Raw genomic sequence first — 17704 nt, 5'->3', positions numbered from 1 at the left:
AATCCGGTGATGGGTCTCTGTTAACGGGGGGAGGGGTCTGAGAGAGAGAGAGAGAGAGAGAGAGAGAGAGAGAGAGGGAAGGATCAGGGCATCTTGGGCTCGCGCGCCGCGTCGCTTCCTCTCGAGCCTTTTGTGTTTGAAACTCTCATATCTCACATATCAATAATTCAAGCGCGCGCGAGAGAGAGGAGACGGAGCTCCCTCCCGCGCGCTATGAGTTCTTCTGCCTCGTCACTCGTCCAGGGCCCTTCCGCTCCGCGCGCGACTCCCGTCCGCCGCGTGTCCAAGTGACAGAGAAACTGCCGCGAAGTGACGGAAGAGGACGGAGAAGTGCAGGTCCGAGCCGGGAGATCGGAAGGAGAGACGGGCTGACCGGCTGCCGATCGACGGGAGAGCGGGAGAACAACCGTCTGGTTTCCCCAGCAGAGAGACTTGGCGAGGAAGAAAGTATTCGTTGGTCTCATCTGAATCCCCCGAATTATCTAGAAAAAAAAATAAAATTAGTTAAACAAGCCTCCCGAAGGTCCACCGGGGGAACACCGGGAAACTCCTCCTGCCTTGTTTTTGAACGGTCGCGGTCTGAGGTGCGGAGCCCACCGGGGAAGTTGCCGCTCCGGTTCGGTATGTTGACGGTTTGCCTGCTCGGTGCCGTGTGGCTCGCGGCGAGTCCGGCCCGTGCCCAGAACGAGACGGAGCCCATCGTCCTGGAGGGGAAGTGCCTGGTGGTCTGCGACTCCAACCCGACCTCGGACCCCACCGGCACGGCGCTCGGGATTTCGGTGCGCTCGGGCAGCGCCAAAGTGGCATTTTCCGCAGTAAGGAACACCAACCATGAACCCTCCGAGATGAGCAACCGGACCATGGTCATCTACTTCGATCGGGTAGGAGCCAAAGTATCTACCTTGTTAAAATAAATGTGATCGTTTTCCAGTCAGTTTGAGCTCAGGAAATGCTGCAGGAGAGCGCACATGCGAAGTTTGAGGCGGTGTGTTTCGGCGTAGTGAGGATAACTTCCCTGTCAGTGTCGAGGTGCGGAAAAGCTCCAGGATCTCATTTCTAATGTCTGATGTGGCACAGACTGTGTGAGGATCTAGCCAGGTTTGCTGCCTTCGCTTTTGTTCTGTGAGATTATCGGCTTTCTGCAATAAACCATCAGTTTAATGAAGAGGGCAAACGTGTGAGGTGAGCACAGGCGGAAGTCCGCTGTGATGAGCCACGGAGCTGCTTCTCCTGCAGCTCTGTGGCTCATCAGGGAGCAGCTTCGTCCCACACAAGTAAAAAGGCAAGCTGAGGCGAATCTGACTCTCCTTTTTTTTTTTTTAATAGACAATGCATTCCCTAAGTGGTCGTGAAAAAATAACCTGACAGGCAAGACTTTTGAAAATTTCAACTTTTTGCTCTGACATATATGCGATAAGGGGAACTGACATCTCGCCAAATAATTTAGAAACGTCGGGTCGCGAGGGCGAGGTCCTCCCCGGCCGCCGTTAAAGGTTAATTCTCCCTCAAATTGCCGTTCAATTACACGCCATAGTTCCCCTCCGTCCATTAAACCAGACATTTGGCAGCAGAAATGCATAATTGAAAATTTCATTTGAAAGATTGATTAAGTTCCCTTTCATTCCTCCGTCAAGTTTGGAGGAGTTCTGTCCGGGGAAGAGACGAGATAAAAGCAGAGAGTGTGTTGTCAGAGATCCGTTCGAGTTCAATGTGAAGAGACGCCTCCGAAATTTGGATTTAATGGCTTCATGCTACAAAATGAATGAAATTATTAAATTCTTACGAATAGTCTGCATCTTCGCTTTGGCGTGGCTCTGTTTGGTATCACAATGTTACATTTAGGACTTTATTATTATTCTTCTATAATTCTTCAGGCACTCGTGTGGTCTTGCAGTTACGTCTGAATTCAAATGCTGTGAGAGGCACAAACCGGAAGTAACTGTTTTACCAACCATTCTCTGTTTCTTCTGTCTCTCTTTCTTCCAGGTTCTCGTAAACGTCGGGAAGAATTTTGACGAGGAGAGAAGTAATTTCATCGCGCCGCGCAAAGGGATTTACAGTTTTAACTTCCACGTAGTGAAAGTCTACAACCGCCAAACTATACAGGTAGCGCATGTTCGTGTGTTCATCTGTTTGTTTGTGTGTGTGTGTGTGTGTGTGTGTGTGTGTGTGTGCGTGCCCCCCCCCCCCTATAAAAGTTGCACGTTCTTCGCACTGGCAGTCATTGTGTACGTTTGAGATGTCTTTCCCCCGAGCCCGGAGAGAGGTGGGGGGGGGGGGGGGCAGGTGGAAGCCAGTCGGCCGGTCCAATCATAATTAATCAATACACGTGCAGAGGATGGATCAACATCGAGCGCGAGGAGGGGCACGCAGCCGCTTTACTTTCAGCACCACAGACAGCGACGCTCCTCCCCGCCGTTTCATGAATTGAAGCGACAGGCTGAGAGATTTTTTTTTTTTTTTTTTCCTTATCCATCTGTGAAATGAAACTATTAAGTAAATTAGAGTTAACACATACTAGAGTTTTAATTTACTCTCACACACACACACAAGATGCACAAACTCACATGGGTTTTGTTGTGTAAATAACACTCATTTGTTCCTCACACTCGCACAGAGCCCGCAGTGTACCCTCTCATCTTCGTCACAACTCTTTCTTCATCTCACTAACAGCTAGTCTAAAGCCCATTTCCAGTATTTAACATGCACACAATGACATGATGATGCCACACAACGTTAATTACAATGTATCTCTAGCATATTAAACTGTTGTGTAATTATGCTGTTGTGTCCCTGGGGCTTTCGCTGCTTATACTTTATTACTTGGGTCTTGAATTAATTAGCGGCAGTAACAGCAACAATAACAACAACAGCAACAAGGAAGGCAGACAAAATTTGTAGAGGAAAAGCTATGTCAAAATCTTTGTGTACTCCCAGTCATCTTGGTTCAATTGAATGCAAATAGACCATGGATGGCGAATACTTGACTCATGGCACTGAGGCAATTAAGTCAGACCATCCACAGCACAGCTATGATGTGTACCACATCGCCATTATCAGACTGCCAACATGGTGTGTTCTCTTATATCTGCTGCTGCTCAACAGCAAAAAAGGTAAACAAAGAAAAACACACCAAGTTGATAATTACTTGACCGGAAGACTCCTCCAACCAGAATCTTAAAGCTGAAGTAAACCACTCATGGGAAACTTTTGTGAAGTATAAAAACTATAAAACCTGAAATATTTTTGAGATTAATGTTTTATACCGTTTCGGTTCTTAGCTCTTTCATATTCTTGGCACAAAACTGGCAGGTTTAGTTCATCCCGTCTCCTTCAAGCATCCAACCTGTGCACTGCTCATCCTCTGCCTCTTTCATTCATATTCCCTTCCATCCAGTGCATCTGCTGTGTTGAAAACTCCCACTGTTTGATTGCCTTAGAGGCAGCTATCGTGGTGCATGCAGGAGATGAGAAACAGCCGGACGAGGAGAGTGGTTGATAGTAAATGCAATCAGTTAGAGGGACAAGAGGAGTGAAAAGAGGTGAGGAGGAGTGCGAAGGCCATGGAAAAGAAGGAAAAGAAAGTGACAAGAAAATGAGCAATGTAAAAATAAAAAAGAAAAAAGGCAAATGGAGAACCTAAAACGTTGACTGAGTGAAAGGACGGAGAGAAGAAATGGAGGAAAATAAGAGGGTGAATAGAAAGGGAAAGATAAGAGCAATAAGTCAGAAGAACAAAAGGTGGACAGGTATGAATGAGTGAGAGGATTCAGGCAATGCACAAAGAGAGAAGGAGAAGGAAAGCAAGACATCATGAGCAGCTGTTGATCAACAGATGCTGGGTAGATGCACAAAAGGAAAGAAACAGAAAATTCCATCTCTCATCAGGGTTTTCTGCTGCAGTGATCTGTCTTTCTGTGTGAGAGGGTTGATGTAGGTGCTAACATGCCATTACAAATCTCTCTCTCCTTACCTGCCTGAGCTTTATATCCAGCAATTAAACACAAGCATCACAGATTATATACAGCATATACTAATCTTTACTATATCGCCACCTATCAGTTATGCCTGTGCTTCCAGCAATGGGTATCTTATTTCCAGTCTGTTATTTTGAAAAGTCGGGACACATCAAACACTTCCCTCTTTTACAAGATTCTACTTCATGCACAATAACATGCATTTCATACATGAGCCCCCGTTGTCTATTCTAAAACAAATTGAAACGAATAAATTTGATCAGCCAGCATCTTTTTTTTTATCTTCCACCTGCAACTTGAATCAGCTCAGGAAGACAAACGGTTGAGGTGTAGGTAGGATATCATCTACAGCGGGAAGTGCTCTCTGCTTCTATTGGTCCAAAGGTTGTAAAACTGTAAATTGAATGTAGCTTGAGTTATTACATTGGTTAGTTGGACAGTTGGACAACTTTAACATAAGCAAAACGTAAGCTTCTGGTCTTAATATTACTAATCAGTCTGTGTTAAGTAAATGTTAGCTTTGCTTTAACAGTTGGTCTGCCACAGAGCACTGGATCTAAACTTCAGAAATGATAATTAAATGCAAAAACTTGTTTGGCTAGGAGATGAAAAAGGAAATGTTTGCTAATGTTCACTGGGATTTCACAGCCTAAATAAATTGATATTTTCCAACAGAAATAATATTTTGAGCTGCTGAGCATTCACAATTGACATCCATACAAGCCTCAGGCCTCAAACCAGCTCTGTAAGCATGAAAGGTGCACAAATATCCCGTCTGAAATATCTCATACCATACATGCATTAAGGCCTGTGGGTTACTGCCTTTTTCCAGATGGGGGAGGGAAACCTTGAGGCACTGCTTTAAACTGTTGATAGCACCCTGATAATAAGGGAGTTTACCTTTTATGTCCTAATCTTATGAGAACTTATTTCACATCTTGACTCAGATTATCAACATCTGTCTGCAACACAGCCAAATCCTATCAACTTTTTCACTGCTAACTCATGTTTGTACTATTAGATTTTTTTTTCTTCTGATCCTTGGTCACCGGGTTTATCAAACATATAAACAGACTTATCGATCACGAAAAGCTGGTTGGATATTTTTGGGAAGAGTCGGACCATAGTCATTAATTTTATTTCAAGGAAAGATATCCACAGTTTTACTTTAGTTTCATTGTAGTAAATAGTTTTCCTTGCAAAAAGTAAACATTCTGAGGGTAACTAGAATTAGATGTGCAGAGAGCATTGGTATCGTTCATGTCAGAGCTACAGGCCCGCAATGAAGTCACTAGCTAGGTATATGTGCTATTTGATGCATACACACATCACGCATTAATATGTATGCAACCATTTCTTGAACAGGAATTATGTATTTTATATAATCTATAATGAATGTTGTTTGAGTGTGTAATATGAAACTGTTCTCTAATTAAAATGGTTTATGGTCTCATCACAAAATGCTGTATAAGCACCACTTCATTAAAGTGATGGTGAATTCTGTTTTGAGAACGCGTACACTTTTAAAGATTGATATGTGCATCAAACCACTGAGAGAACACTTTTCTCAAGCCGCGGCCCTTCTAGACATCCTCAAATATCATCAAACAGTTTCCTTAATATCATCTGATTTACAGTGGAGCCCTGCCCTGCAAACACCACACATATGAGACAGTAAATGTGCTTAACAAATAAATAGCTTAGCAATTATGTCGAAGCAAAGTGGCCGGTGCACGCGTACACAAATTATCTGTATTTTCTGTCCATTTCAAATTGAAGATCTCAGAGTGAATTCTTACAACAATTAGAGCATCACCTCCTTTACATTTTACACATACATTTGTAAAAACATGTCTTTAGGATAAATTGAGTCATATTAGATTTGACTATGTTAAAAACAATATGTTGTGCCAAACATCAAAATTGGATTCTTTTGTAATATCCTTCTTCAGCTTGTGTGTTTGGGTGTTTATGTCTACAAGCAAGGCAGCTGTTTAATGTACAACATGCCTAGTTAACCACTTCCACCAATACAAAAACAGACCTACACCAACCTATTTCCACTATGATAATGCCGACATAGTACATTTGGGGACCAGACATAATACTCTACTTACACACCAAATCTTATTTATTATAGTGTCTACGCTGATAAAAATGAAAAATCGAGTTATTTTTGTTTGTAGCTTGCCACAGAGAGGATACTGCATATCCTGGGAGTTGTTTGGTTTCACAGAGTGTAGCTGAGCTGCTTGTTTGGGAGTTTAGTTCATAGACGTATTACACAGTTATTCACTTAGAGTATCTAATGAAATGTCTCAAAATCTGTTGGATTGTTTGGCACGTCTGCTAGATAGCACTCAGTTCAGTTCAGACATTCATGGCTTTAGATACATTTTTGCTCATTTTGAGGATCTCCTGCACACTCCTTTGGTGCAACTAGGAAGTTGAACGTGGCTATGTCTTTCAAATTTTTTCCTGCTGGCGAGATTGTCACAAAATATAATGCACATTATTGATCACTTTTAAGGGTGAAGCCCAAAACTTTCTTTCTTTACAAAATATGAGCAAAACATTTCATTATAGTTCTGGCTAATTAGCAAACGGTAGCTTACTGTAACATTAGTTAACATGAAAACAGTATACTTGCTTAATATCAAATCTTTGTGCTGGTTCTCTCAATTCCCTTGAATTTCACAAAATGTTTTAAATAAAATTTTAAATGATTAATTGTTAGCATGTTGATATAAATGAAAGGGGTTTTCAGAGTGCCCTAGCCCTGGTGACACCCACCCTATGATTGCAGTCTGTTGCATGTTGTGCCCCTCCTAATCCTTTCCTTTGTCTCCTGTTTGGCTTCTGACTGACTATTCAATGCAGAAATTACAAATATGAAAGCTTTGTCTCGTATTTTTTGGGCCTTGTTAGTAAAGAATACCCAAAGGTCATTTTGTTGGGACTGAGAATTTGAATCTTTAATGTTTAATGCTTAAAGCACAGAGACTCGTTAAACCTGACCAAAACAATGCACGCAGCTACAGCTGTGTACTGTATTTTATGCATACGTATTTTATGGATAAACCTGTTTTTGCCTTTGGAAAGTACTCGTGGCATAGATATGCAAATTTCACAATTATGTTATATTCGCTGATGGTTAGTAAACAACATAATAAATCCAAGAATCAGGAGGAATGTGTTTTGCTTACATTTTTGAAGCACTCCAAAAGGTCAAATAGACAAACTTACCCTTCAGCACGTCATGTCATTAGTTCTTTTTTTCCAATTGACGCATTTTAATTTCGTTGGCATGAGAAATGGCTGCGACCATGGTGGTGACTCGTTCATTAAAATCAACCAACGTCAGAAGCTGAAGGGCATTATTAGAAAAGCCTGTTATTTCAAAGTAAAGTGTTTTTAAGTCCTCTCTATTTTTTGTTGGTGTATGAATGTAATTTAATCTAATGGTGAATCATTTGTCTGGTTATACATTGTTTTTGTAACAGCAATGAAACCAAGCATGCACACACACACACACACGCACAGACATCAATGCAATCACACACTAGCCAGATGCTTGGTTTCATTTTTATCTAATCAACCTCTGCTCTGTCTCCTTCAGTTTGGCAGAGCATTATAGAAAGTTGCACTGATTTGTGCTCAAATGTGAGAGAGGAGGTGTGAGAGAAAGTTTCTTTGAACATTCATTATCTTTAAATTGAATAGTCTGAAAAAGGAACATTTGCATCACTTGCCAGCAGCTCTTTGGGCCTTAAACAATGTTGAAATGCTCTCCATAGTATTGGATCAGTAATGATTCATTAAATGTTTGCCATGTTCTGTTATCATATGTGGCCTTTAGCTACTTGGCCAGCTCAAGTACATTGATGTTTGCTTAAGCTCTCCTCATTTTGATGATGGCAAACATCCATAAAGAGAGAGTGAGCTCATCTGGCTTGTAGATGTTTCATAAACCTCTTGCATGCATGCATCACAATCAGCTCGTCTTCATTTAAATAGAATGGCTGTTGTGAAAACTGCAGGACATTGTCCATTTGTCCATAGTGTTGTTGGTTCTGATGAAACTGCTAGACTCAGCTTGTCAAATAAAATATACTGCATGATGCATTTATATTTTGCTCAAAGGACAACAAAGTTACCCCAAAGTAACAAAGGCCCAGATGGACAGATAAGTCAATTTTAAAGTGAAAACTAAGTCAAAACAAAAGGGTAAAAATAATATGCATTTCCAGTAAACTTCCAAAATAAAATGTTTTGCAGTTTCTTGTGCAAGAAAGACTCAAACTTTCTTGCTCAAAACCTACAAAGGGAAACGTATACTTCTCAGGTTTGGTGACTGCTCTTTAACATGATACAATAGATTTACTTCAACTTATTGTGCAGTAAAAGCTGCTTGTACAATGTCATGTCTGTAGAGTTATCACACTATTTAGAAAACCTCGCTGTGTATTTTCTGCAAACACAAAATGCTTCTCCAATTCTGCAACTAAAACAGATAGCGTCTCTGTTTCTCCTAGTAGTTATTAGAAGCTTTCCCAAGGTAGCGGCGATGGTGGATGGAGTAGTACTCCCCCCCACCCCAACCCACAAAAAGGGTGGGATAGAGAATATCTTTGTCAGTGAAGGCAAAGATGGTGACTGATTAACCATTGGTAAAGAAATTTAGATGGGCATTCACCTCATGCAGAGCTCAGGGACTTGAGATGGTTCAAAACCAACATTCATTCGCATAATTTATACTGGATAGATAGAAGTAACAGAATCTACTGATGTATTTGAATGTGGTATACAACGACTGCATGGTTTCTAGGTTCATACTTCTTTCTCTTATTTTCCAAGTGGGATTGTTTCCTGGGTTAATAGTTTGAGGAAAGTGATCCACTCTTTGCAAGAGAAACACCAACAGGAATAACACTTGAACTGCCCGCAGACTGATAAGTCACAGTCTTTGTTAGACTACTTAAGGTGTGTGTATGTGTGTACTAAACTTGCATGGCAGGTTTTGTTAACACTGCAGTGTGCAGAGCAGTTTGGAAATGCTGTAGTCACATATCTAATTGAAACTCAAATGAGTTATCTTAATTAATTTTCAGCAGTCTGGTTCGACATTGCGCACCAGATTCAGAGGTGGAGGTGTTGCCTCTCACTAAAGAAGAAATAAGTTGGGCGAAGACTTTGCTCATGGGCTTCCCCAAACTAATGATAATATTGTTCCCGAGGCAATATTGATGGCAGCTGGTGAACATTTGTAAGCGCTGACCTTTGCTCTGATTGCCTCCTTCTCTTTGCACAACTTCTGTTTACTTTTTTAAAAAGTCCCAAACTGCTTTCCTCGAAACCCTTAATGATGTGGTTACATTAGAACAAAGCAGATTGTGTCCAACTTCAGATGTCGTCTTTTCATAGCCAAGATTTAGGTCCGTATATCAGTTTCACAAAAGTGCATTTTTTTTCTGTGTTGAAATAGGCCTGGACAATTAGAAGCTGATATTGGTGTTATTTGCTCCCCTTTCAGGCTCCTGTGTGAAGCCAAAGTCACCATTGTGTTTCCCGTAGAGTAAGAACTGTCATGTTTTAGTCATGACAACCAAATTAACAACTGGCATTTTTCCAAGTCTCTTGTCAAACAACAAACAATCAAATGTAATCAGGTGAAAATCAAGAATAAAGTTAGTTGCATTGTGCTGGCAGTGGTCTAACAGAGGCCTTAGAGAGTCTAGTCTCCTCATGAACTGTCTTTCTCACTCTATAATGTGTTTAGGGTAACGCACTCTGTTGGAGTATGATGCAACTGCCATTTATGTCCCAGGTGTTTGTGTTCCACAGACCAAACTATTGCTACGTTTAGGATAATTGAGCATGAAAAACGTTAACGCTTTCCTTTCAGATTCAACTCAAATGCAAAATGAAAATTTAAATTGTAAAAAAAAAAAAAAAAAAAAGAAACATCTGCCCCCTCTAAGAGTCACAGGATGTTAACTGGGTGTCCAGATTTCTAAAAAGCACTTACTGCATCCACAATATCTGTTCAAAGAAATTCAACAAAAGAGCTGAAAATCCCTCCATTTATTAAAAATAAAAATGAAAGAAGTGATTCTTGACCTAAATAATGTCTCTCTGGCTCTCGCAGACATTGCAGATTGTGATCAGGTGTGAGTATTTGTGGCTGGAAAAGGTTTTTTTATTTGTGTTTCCGTCTGAATGTTTCCTGCACTGTCACACACAGACCTTTTAATTCTGACGTAGAGGCCGGCTTTATTGTGAACCAAGACAAAGTGATGATAGGACTTGTTGGGCCATGCAACATTTTGATCTTGACATTCATCATGTTGGAGGTGCCGCTGCACGTTGGAGTTCATATGTATGTAATTCTTCCCATCACTCACTTCACTTTTCTCTGCAACATATATTAACCTGTCAGCGGTTTGCTCTTCTGCTGTGTCCCTCCTAAATGACCCTGAATTAACTTTGCTACAAACTTCAGAAAACTTCCTCCGTTGGAAACTTGGTGTGTCACAGACACACCAGACAGACACACCATTATGTATTTATCCATCACTATGACTAAGCGTCTTTCTGTGAAGGAGGAAAAAAAAACAGAAAGAAGGAAAAGGGAAAGAAAGGAGACAAGCAAAAGATTGAGGAGAAATAACAAAAGAAAAACTGCAGAAAGAAATGAAAAGGGATATAGAAGAGAAGGAGAAATAAAAAAAAAAAGTAAAACCTCAAGGAGTATCATTGTCATGTCAAGACAGACGAGTAGACAGGAATTGATGATGCAATAACAGGATGTCATCATGTCGTTGGCATTAAGTGCTGCACTGAGACGTGCAACATCTATTTACATATCGAAAGCCAGATTTTTTTTTTTACCTCCCTGCTTCCCATACCCTCCAATTTTTTTCTTTTTTTTTTGTCTCTTCGTCGTCCTTCCTTTTCTTTGTTACTCGGCCAGTTAATTGGTGCTTATGCATTAATGAATGCAGATCGATTGAAGCCTGACATGATGTGCAGCCCTATTATCATGTTTTTATATATATGGATGGTAATTGTAAGGGTGTAGTTGACAGGGTTTGTGTGTGTGTGTGTGTGTGTGTGTGTGTGTGTGTGTGTGTGTGTGTGTGTGTGTGTGTGTGTGTGTGTGTGTGTGTGTGTGTGTGTGTGTGTGTGTGTGTGTGTCTAACAGAGAGATTCGGGTAGGGAATGGCAGACAGCTGCACACAACCACAAAATGCACCTTATTCATACAAGTGTATTTGTGTGTGTGTGTGGTGACCACAGCGTCATCCTTCCAAAGCCACTGTCACAGATTTATTAGAGCTATACATCACTCGCACACGCCACAAGCTGACCTAGTTCGTGTGTGTGTGTGAGACAGAGAGAGAGGCAGGGAGACGGATGGTCGACAGATAAGAAAGACAGATCCTACAGATCACAAAAGACAGAAAAATTTCAGTCTCCTAGACTTGCATGTTGTTGTTTTCTGTAAATGCTTTTCCAATGTTACATGTTGACCTCACGCTCAAAAATTAATGACTTTTTTCTGTTAAAATTACAACTTGAGAGCTAGGTGACAGATAAAGGTTGACTTATTGTTGGTAAAAACACACACAATTGGGATTTGACCTCAGAAGGACCTGCGGCCTCTTTTACTTTCATTAATAATTGACTGAAATTTGGAAGAAAAATCAGTAATAGCTGCTCCCTGCATCAACTTCTATATATTATACATTAAAACCTGACATAGCTTTCACATGCCACAAGAAAATATCACACAGACATTTTGTCACACTCTCTCAAGGGAACCATCCAGTCCAACCAACCAACCGGGCCCCCACAACGAACCCTGACATACTAAGCATTATTTAAAATGAAAGAGGAGTTATAGGAGGCAATATTATGGAGCTTAAATCGGAAAGGAGCTAAAGTAAGCTAGACATCCAGGATACATGTTTAAGTAACTGATGGAAAGAAAAGAGTGTGTGTGTGTATGTGTGTGTTTGTTACGTGTTTGGAAAGAGAAAATGTGTGTTTGATGAAGGGTTTGTAAGTGTGAGTTCCACATGAGTGAGCTGGCTGGATGGATGGGGAGTGTGTGTGTGTGTGTGTGTGTGTGTGTGTGTGGACCTCAGGATAAGAGAGTGATGTAGTGATGCTGGCTTTTTTTCCTCTGTTATCTCTGTCTCTGTTTGGAAGCATTACATGCACACTGGACAGAACCCCCCCCCCCCCCCCACCACCACCTCCCTCTTCCCCTCCTTCCTTGTCTCCCCTCTCCTATTATTTTTTCTCTCCCCCCTATCTATCCATCCACCCTATTGGTATCTGGCTTTCTGTCCATCCACCCATCATATTTATATCTGTTTCATATTATAACCTGGAGGTTAATCATGCTAACTGAAGTCTTTGCTTGCACCTTTTTACTTACGATGTTCTTTTTAACATCTGCCATCTGTATTCTGAGCTCAGCTTGACATTTTGGCAGGGGGAGGAAGTGCTTGATATTTTTAGACTATCCTCCTTTAAGTCTCTCTTCTGGATTTGAAAGTGAAATAAGTACGTTTCTACTTGTGGTCTGTGCTATTGTAACTATTTTAGGTTGGCCACTTCCATCATCCTTGAATAGCCTCCACAAAAATCTGTGTGTGTTTTCTTTGCTTTAATTGGTTAGTCTTTATCTTCACTCATCATCTTTCAAGTTCAACCTGGAACGATGTCAGTTGCTGATGATGAGGTCCAAATTTCATGCTTCTGATGATCTGTGCTTGTCTTCTCTCAGTGATTGAAGACTTTTGGAAACTATAATGTTTGTAATCAATCAAGAGCCACACTAATGAAGCCTTGTTTTACTGTAAAAGCTGCACTGGTTGTTATAGATGCAGTAAAGTGGGGAACTGTGCTTGTGTAGAAATGCTTTCAGTCTCAGCATTAGTGTTATCGCTATCGCCTTCATTGATTATTGTTCATTGGCCAATATGTTGCTTTTTTTTTTTTTTTTTTTGGAGAAAGACTGATAAACCATAAATTTATTGGTCCAAACTTCTGACGAAGCCAACTTAACTGACTAAAAGTCCTTGCTGGCACACATGTTCAGGATTCTTTACCCGAGCTGTCACATTTGATCACCGACTGTACCAGAGACAGAGAAGAAGAGGTTGAGGAAGAAGGAGGTAAACATCTGAGCCGGGACAATCCTTGAAATGATAAATTCTTAATTTTCTTTTGAATCCTACTTTAGTGTAAAGAAATGAATAACTGCTATGTTATTTTCAGATTATGTAAAATAATACTGAAGCTTATTGGAGGGGGAGGATGATTTTGGTGTTTGGTATTTAGTATTTATTTTGGTATTTGGTGTTTTCAATAGAGTCCTTCAGCCCGTCTTCTAAAGCCAACTATAAGCTGCCGTATGAGTGCACTTTGAAACTTGCTGACTTTGTGCGACCCCCCCTCACCCCCCCTTTGTGTCCTCGAACAGTATTTATGTCACTGTTTTAAAGACGTGTGACCAGTTGCCAGGTCTTTTGAGAGGGGACAAATACGGATCAGATGAGGAAGTGTGAAACTGAAAGTTGAGAAATTGTGTATGTGTTTGTACATATATTTATTTATATTTTTATATAAACACACATTTATATTGGGAGGAGATCTTTTCCCCACAGAGCAAGATGTTTTCAGCAGGAACCAAGTTCAGGTCAGAGAGCTAAAACTAAACTCTCTCTCATCTCATCCTGAGTGATGCCTCAGTGTGTGCAGAAGTACATACCGAGGCGCTGTGTGTAGGACAAAACATTTTGTGTCAGCAGTTACTTTAATTGCAACAAGGCTGTGGTAACAGCAGTTATTTCTACTGTGTGAAACATAAATTTGTCCGCAGTCTCACATGTATTATCCTGAGGGATCCTCACTTTCCTCTGTGGTCATCTGTGCATGAGAGCAAATATTTTAACTGCTTAAAGCGTCTCCATTTTTAATGTGCTACCAAAACTTCCCAGTGATCAGGTGTGTTATTTATTCAGTTTGGACAATGCTTGCAGTGCTAATAAGTATAATGGTGCACCAACGAGACAAGTATACTCAGATATGAAAGTAAATGTTGGGTTAGTGACTATTTTCCTTCTTCGCTTTTAGTAAATCTTACTTAACAAAGATTCGTTAAATATTATAAGATATAGCGTTAACTATGGCCTCACCTGCATTCAAATCTGGATGACAAAAAAAAAAAAAAAATTGCCTGAGTGTTTTCACCACAAATTGGCTGTTCAGAGAAACACACACATGCACAGCTTTAGTTGCTGTGTTCACTTTGCTATTAAGAGGAGTGTGGGGCCAAGAGAGCTCTTGACTCTGACAGGCTCTTCATCTCCTGCCCCCCCCCCACACACACCCTCTCTCCTTACCACCCGATAGAATGAGGTGGACAAGTGTATAATTATGGGATGTTTATGATTGTGTTCCATCAGTTAGCCACAGTTTACTTGCTTCAAGGGTGTGCAGAAGTATTTTGATGACCAAATACATACAGATACAGTAAATGACAAAGAATGTGCAGCAGGCCTTGGTGACAAGTTTTGCTTTGTGGGGAAAAAAGGTGAAAGGATAACAGATGGTCGATGCAATGTCACAAATCAATCCCGCTGAATGCAATTCATCAGTTCACTTTACGTGCATTATGTTGTGCAGGGACGCTACAGGCCGATGTCAAATTCAATATCACTGGTGAAAACTTCCATTGAACTGGGCCTCATGTACAGAGTCGGGGATTTAGGGTGCCTTCAAACATTTGAGTGTTTTGTTTTTCAGGTGTTTGTTGGATCAGTGATTTTTGAAGAATTTGGGCTTTTTTTTGTGCTTTCACATTTTTTTTTGCCTTTATTCATATTTAAAAATGACTTAAAATGTTAGCTGAAATATACAAAGCAGAATGACACAACGGACAAGTATTTTGCATATTTTCTCCTCTCTAATGCACAGTCTGTCCCCAGGCATAGTCAAACTCGTACAGGGTATAACCATCTTCCAAAAAACATTAGAACACAAACTCTGTGTTGTTTCTATCAATGAGAAACAGTGGGGGGGTTCACACCGGTTTTATGAAGTCTGATCGTGCATAAACAGACATTTCTCCAAAATTCCTCTCAGTTCGTTTTAGTGAAAAATTGGTACCAGAGATAGCGGAAAACCGATTTTTAAAAGTGAAGCATGGCAGGGGGGGGGGGGGGGGGGGACAAAGCCAGCGAGTGCTTGTATGTCTGCTGTGGCTCAAAGGAGAAGTGATGAAAGCTGCTGTCTGATGTGTATGTTGGCTGGCCTGGGAAGGGAGGGGGGGACAGATCAGTGACAGCGACGGCTCTTTGTAAGGAAAAAATGTTACTCCCTATTGAAGCATTTGTTGAGTCAGACAGAGTGTGGGACTGTTGTATCTCTTGTGTATGTGTAAATGTCTTTGTTAAATCTTCCTCAAAGTAGTAATTGAAAAGCAGGGAACTTGTTTCTTGATAAATCTATTGACAAACTGCTGAATGCAGAACGCAGAGTAGTTCCATTCACATTTAATATTCTGTTGTGTTATTAGAACCATATGCATTTGCTTTATGTAAGGAGTTTTTAAAACCTTGCGGCCCGACTACGAAGTCTAAAAGTATGACGAACGGATGATATTTTAACACCGTCATTGTTTGGATTGTTCCCCGAGTGTTTCGTACCAAACATCCTTTCATTCCTGTGTGTGTGTGTGTCTGTGTGTATGTCTGTGTGTATTACTGTGAGCATGTCTGTCTCTTTCCCTCACTTTTCACTCTATAAACCGCCTTTCTTCTTCCACCATCCAGGTGAGCCTGATGCACAATGGCTGGCCGGTGATTTCTGCGTTTGCAGGCGACCAGGATGTGACACGCGAGGCAGCCAGCAATGGTGTTCTGATCCAGATGGAGAAAGGAGACCGGGCCTACCTCAAACTGGAGAGAGGAAACCTCATGGGAGGATGGAAATACTCCACCTTCTCTGGCTTCCTGGTGTTCCCCATGTAGAGGAAACTGGAGAGGAAGAGGAGGAGCAGGGGTGGAAATGCAGGAGGAGGAGCTGTTGGAAGATGGAAAGTATGATGAAGGTGGGGATAAAGGCAGATGGAGGAAGAAGAGGGGCATGGGAAAGAAAAAAAGGACACGAATAAAGATGGTGGAAAAGGAGGAGAAGAGAAAAAAGAAGATGGCATGTGACAACAGACGGCGGTGCTGCAGAGGGTGGAGGGAGGAGGAAGGATCAGAGATGTTAGCGAGATGTAAGAGCTTGACACTGACCGACAAAACGAGAAGCGAGTACAATGGGAGAAGAATAATGGAGCCGGTACATGAGCGTGTGTGGCCAGCTTCTTCACTTCCCTTTCCTCCTTTCATCCATCCTTTCATTCATCCTTTTCTCCTCTGCTTTCTCTGTGGCTTGACTGCAGCTTTGGACAGCCAAAACTTTTTTTATTCCCTGCAGAAAGACGCAATTGATCATTTATATGTTTTAAAGTGTTTTAAAACCTGAGTGTAACCCTCCCTTCCGTCCTTCCATCTTCATCATTCAGTCATTAATTCATTAACATGAGCTTTGAAGAATGTTGCTCCAACAGCTGCTCCCATCTTCCATTTTCTGTGGCCATATTTGTAGTCCTTTTTTTTTTTTTTTTTTTTTTCCTTAGGCTTGATATAAAATGCACTGATTTTGGATCAGTCGTCTACCCCAAAGCCAAACTACATGTTTTTTAAAAGGGGAACACTGAACTCTGATCACAAAATCATGGGCTGAGGAAACATGTCCCTCCCTTGTAGACTGTGTTTTGTAGTTGTCATAATAGTTAATTAGGTATTTTTAAATGCCTAGACAGTTTGTTCTTGAAATACGCATCTGTTATTCACCTCCATGCCATTTACGGTGTCTTGCACATTACCCCGTTCTTTCCCTCTGCATCCTTGTACGTCTATTCTAATTCTTGGACTTCAACTCAAATGTCCTAATTTCTTTCCTCAACTAGTTAAAACAGGATCGAGCATGTCTCCAAATCAGAGAAAAGTCAACCACTGCGTCCAGTTGTGATACCGTGACAGACACGTGCTGTAAAAAAAGAAACGCTGAAACAAAAGCCGCCACATCTTCATTTGTTAACCTAAATAAATATATAAACTCTAAGTGTACCTGCAAATTATACATAAAATAGAAATCAAGTCATGTATTGTTGTTTTTTATACGACTAATTTGCTACAAGAAATCTGTTTTGAAAGAAAATTAATGCTTGCCAAGTTACAAAATGTTGATAGTGAGTGACATCCCTGCCACAGCTGGATTAACTTCTAGCTGGGTGACGTGAATATTTGCTAGTTTTCCCTACTTTTTCTCTACATTCTGGGGTTTTGACTGTTTATCAAGGTAATGATAAAACAAAACATATAATTTAATTATATCCACTTCAGGGAATAATGATGGGCCTTACTCACTTTTCCACCTTTTTCTGCACCATCAGTCTATTATTAAAGAAAACACTGTCAGACATATTGGTGAAAATTCACAATTATATTTATGATGGAACAACATGACCATGTCTTCATATTTCCTTTGTTAAATACCCATCACATTTAAATTGGAGGCCATTTAATACATGTAAATAAAACATTATAGTAATTCTAACCACATTTTGACCACCAATCTGCCCCTCATCTAGACCTCCT

The 17704-nt window shown here is 40.8% G+C and overlaps 1 protein-coding gene across 1 annotated transcript; it reads left to right on the top strand.

Annotated features, from left to right (window-relative positions):
• The first annotated feature begins 445 nt into the window (after positions 1 to 445).
• cbln1 (cerebellin 1 precursor) lies at positions 446 to 16024 on the top strand. The gene is made up of 3 exons (XM_029523512.1): positions 446 to 881; positions 1987 to 2106; positions 15827 to 16024. Exons 1-3 carry the CDS (start codon positions 624 to 626, stop codon positions 16022 to 16024), a joined length of 576 nt encoding a protein of 191 aa, XP_029379372.1. The 5' UTR covers positions 446 to 623.
• Positions 16025 to 17704: the final 1680 nt, after the last annotated feature.

The sequence above is a fragment of the Echeneis naucrates genome, chromosome 16 (assembly GCF_900963305.1).
Source record: "Echeneis naucrates chromosome 16, fEcheNa1.1, whole genome shotgun sequence".
Taxonomy (NCBI): Eukaryota; Metazoa; Chordata; class Actinopteri; order Carangiformes; family Echeneidae; genus Echeneis; species Echeneis naucrates.
Note: the sequence above shows the minus strand (reverse complement) of the source record. Positions and strands in the feature narration are given on the sequence as shown.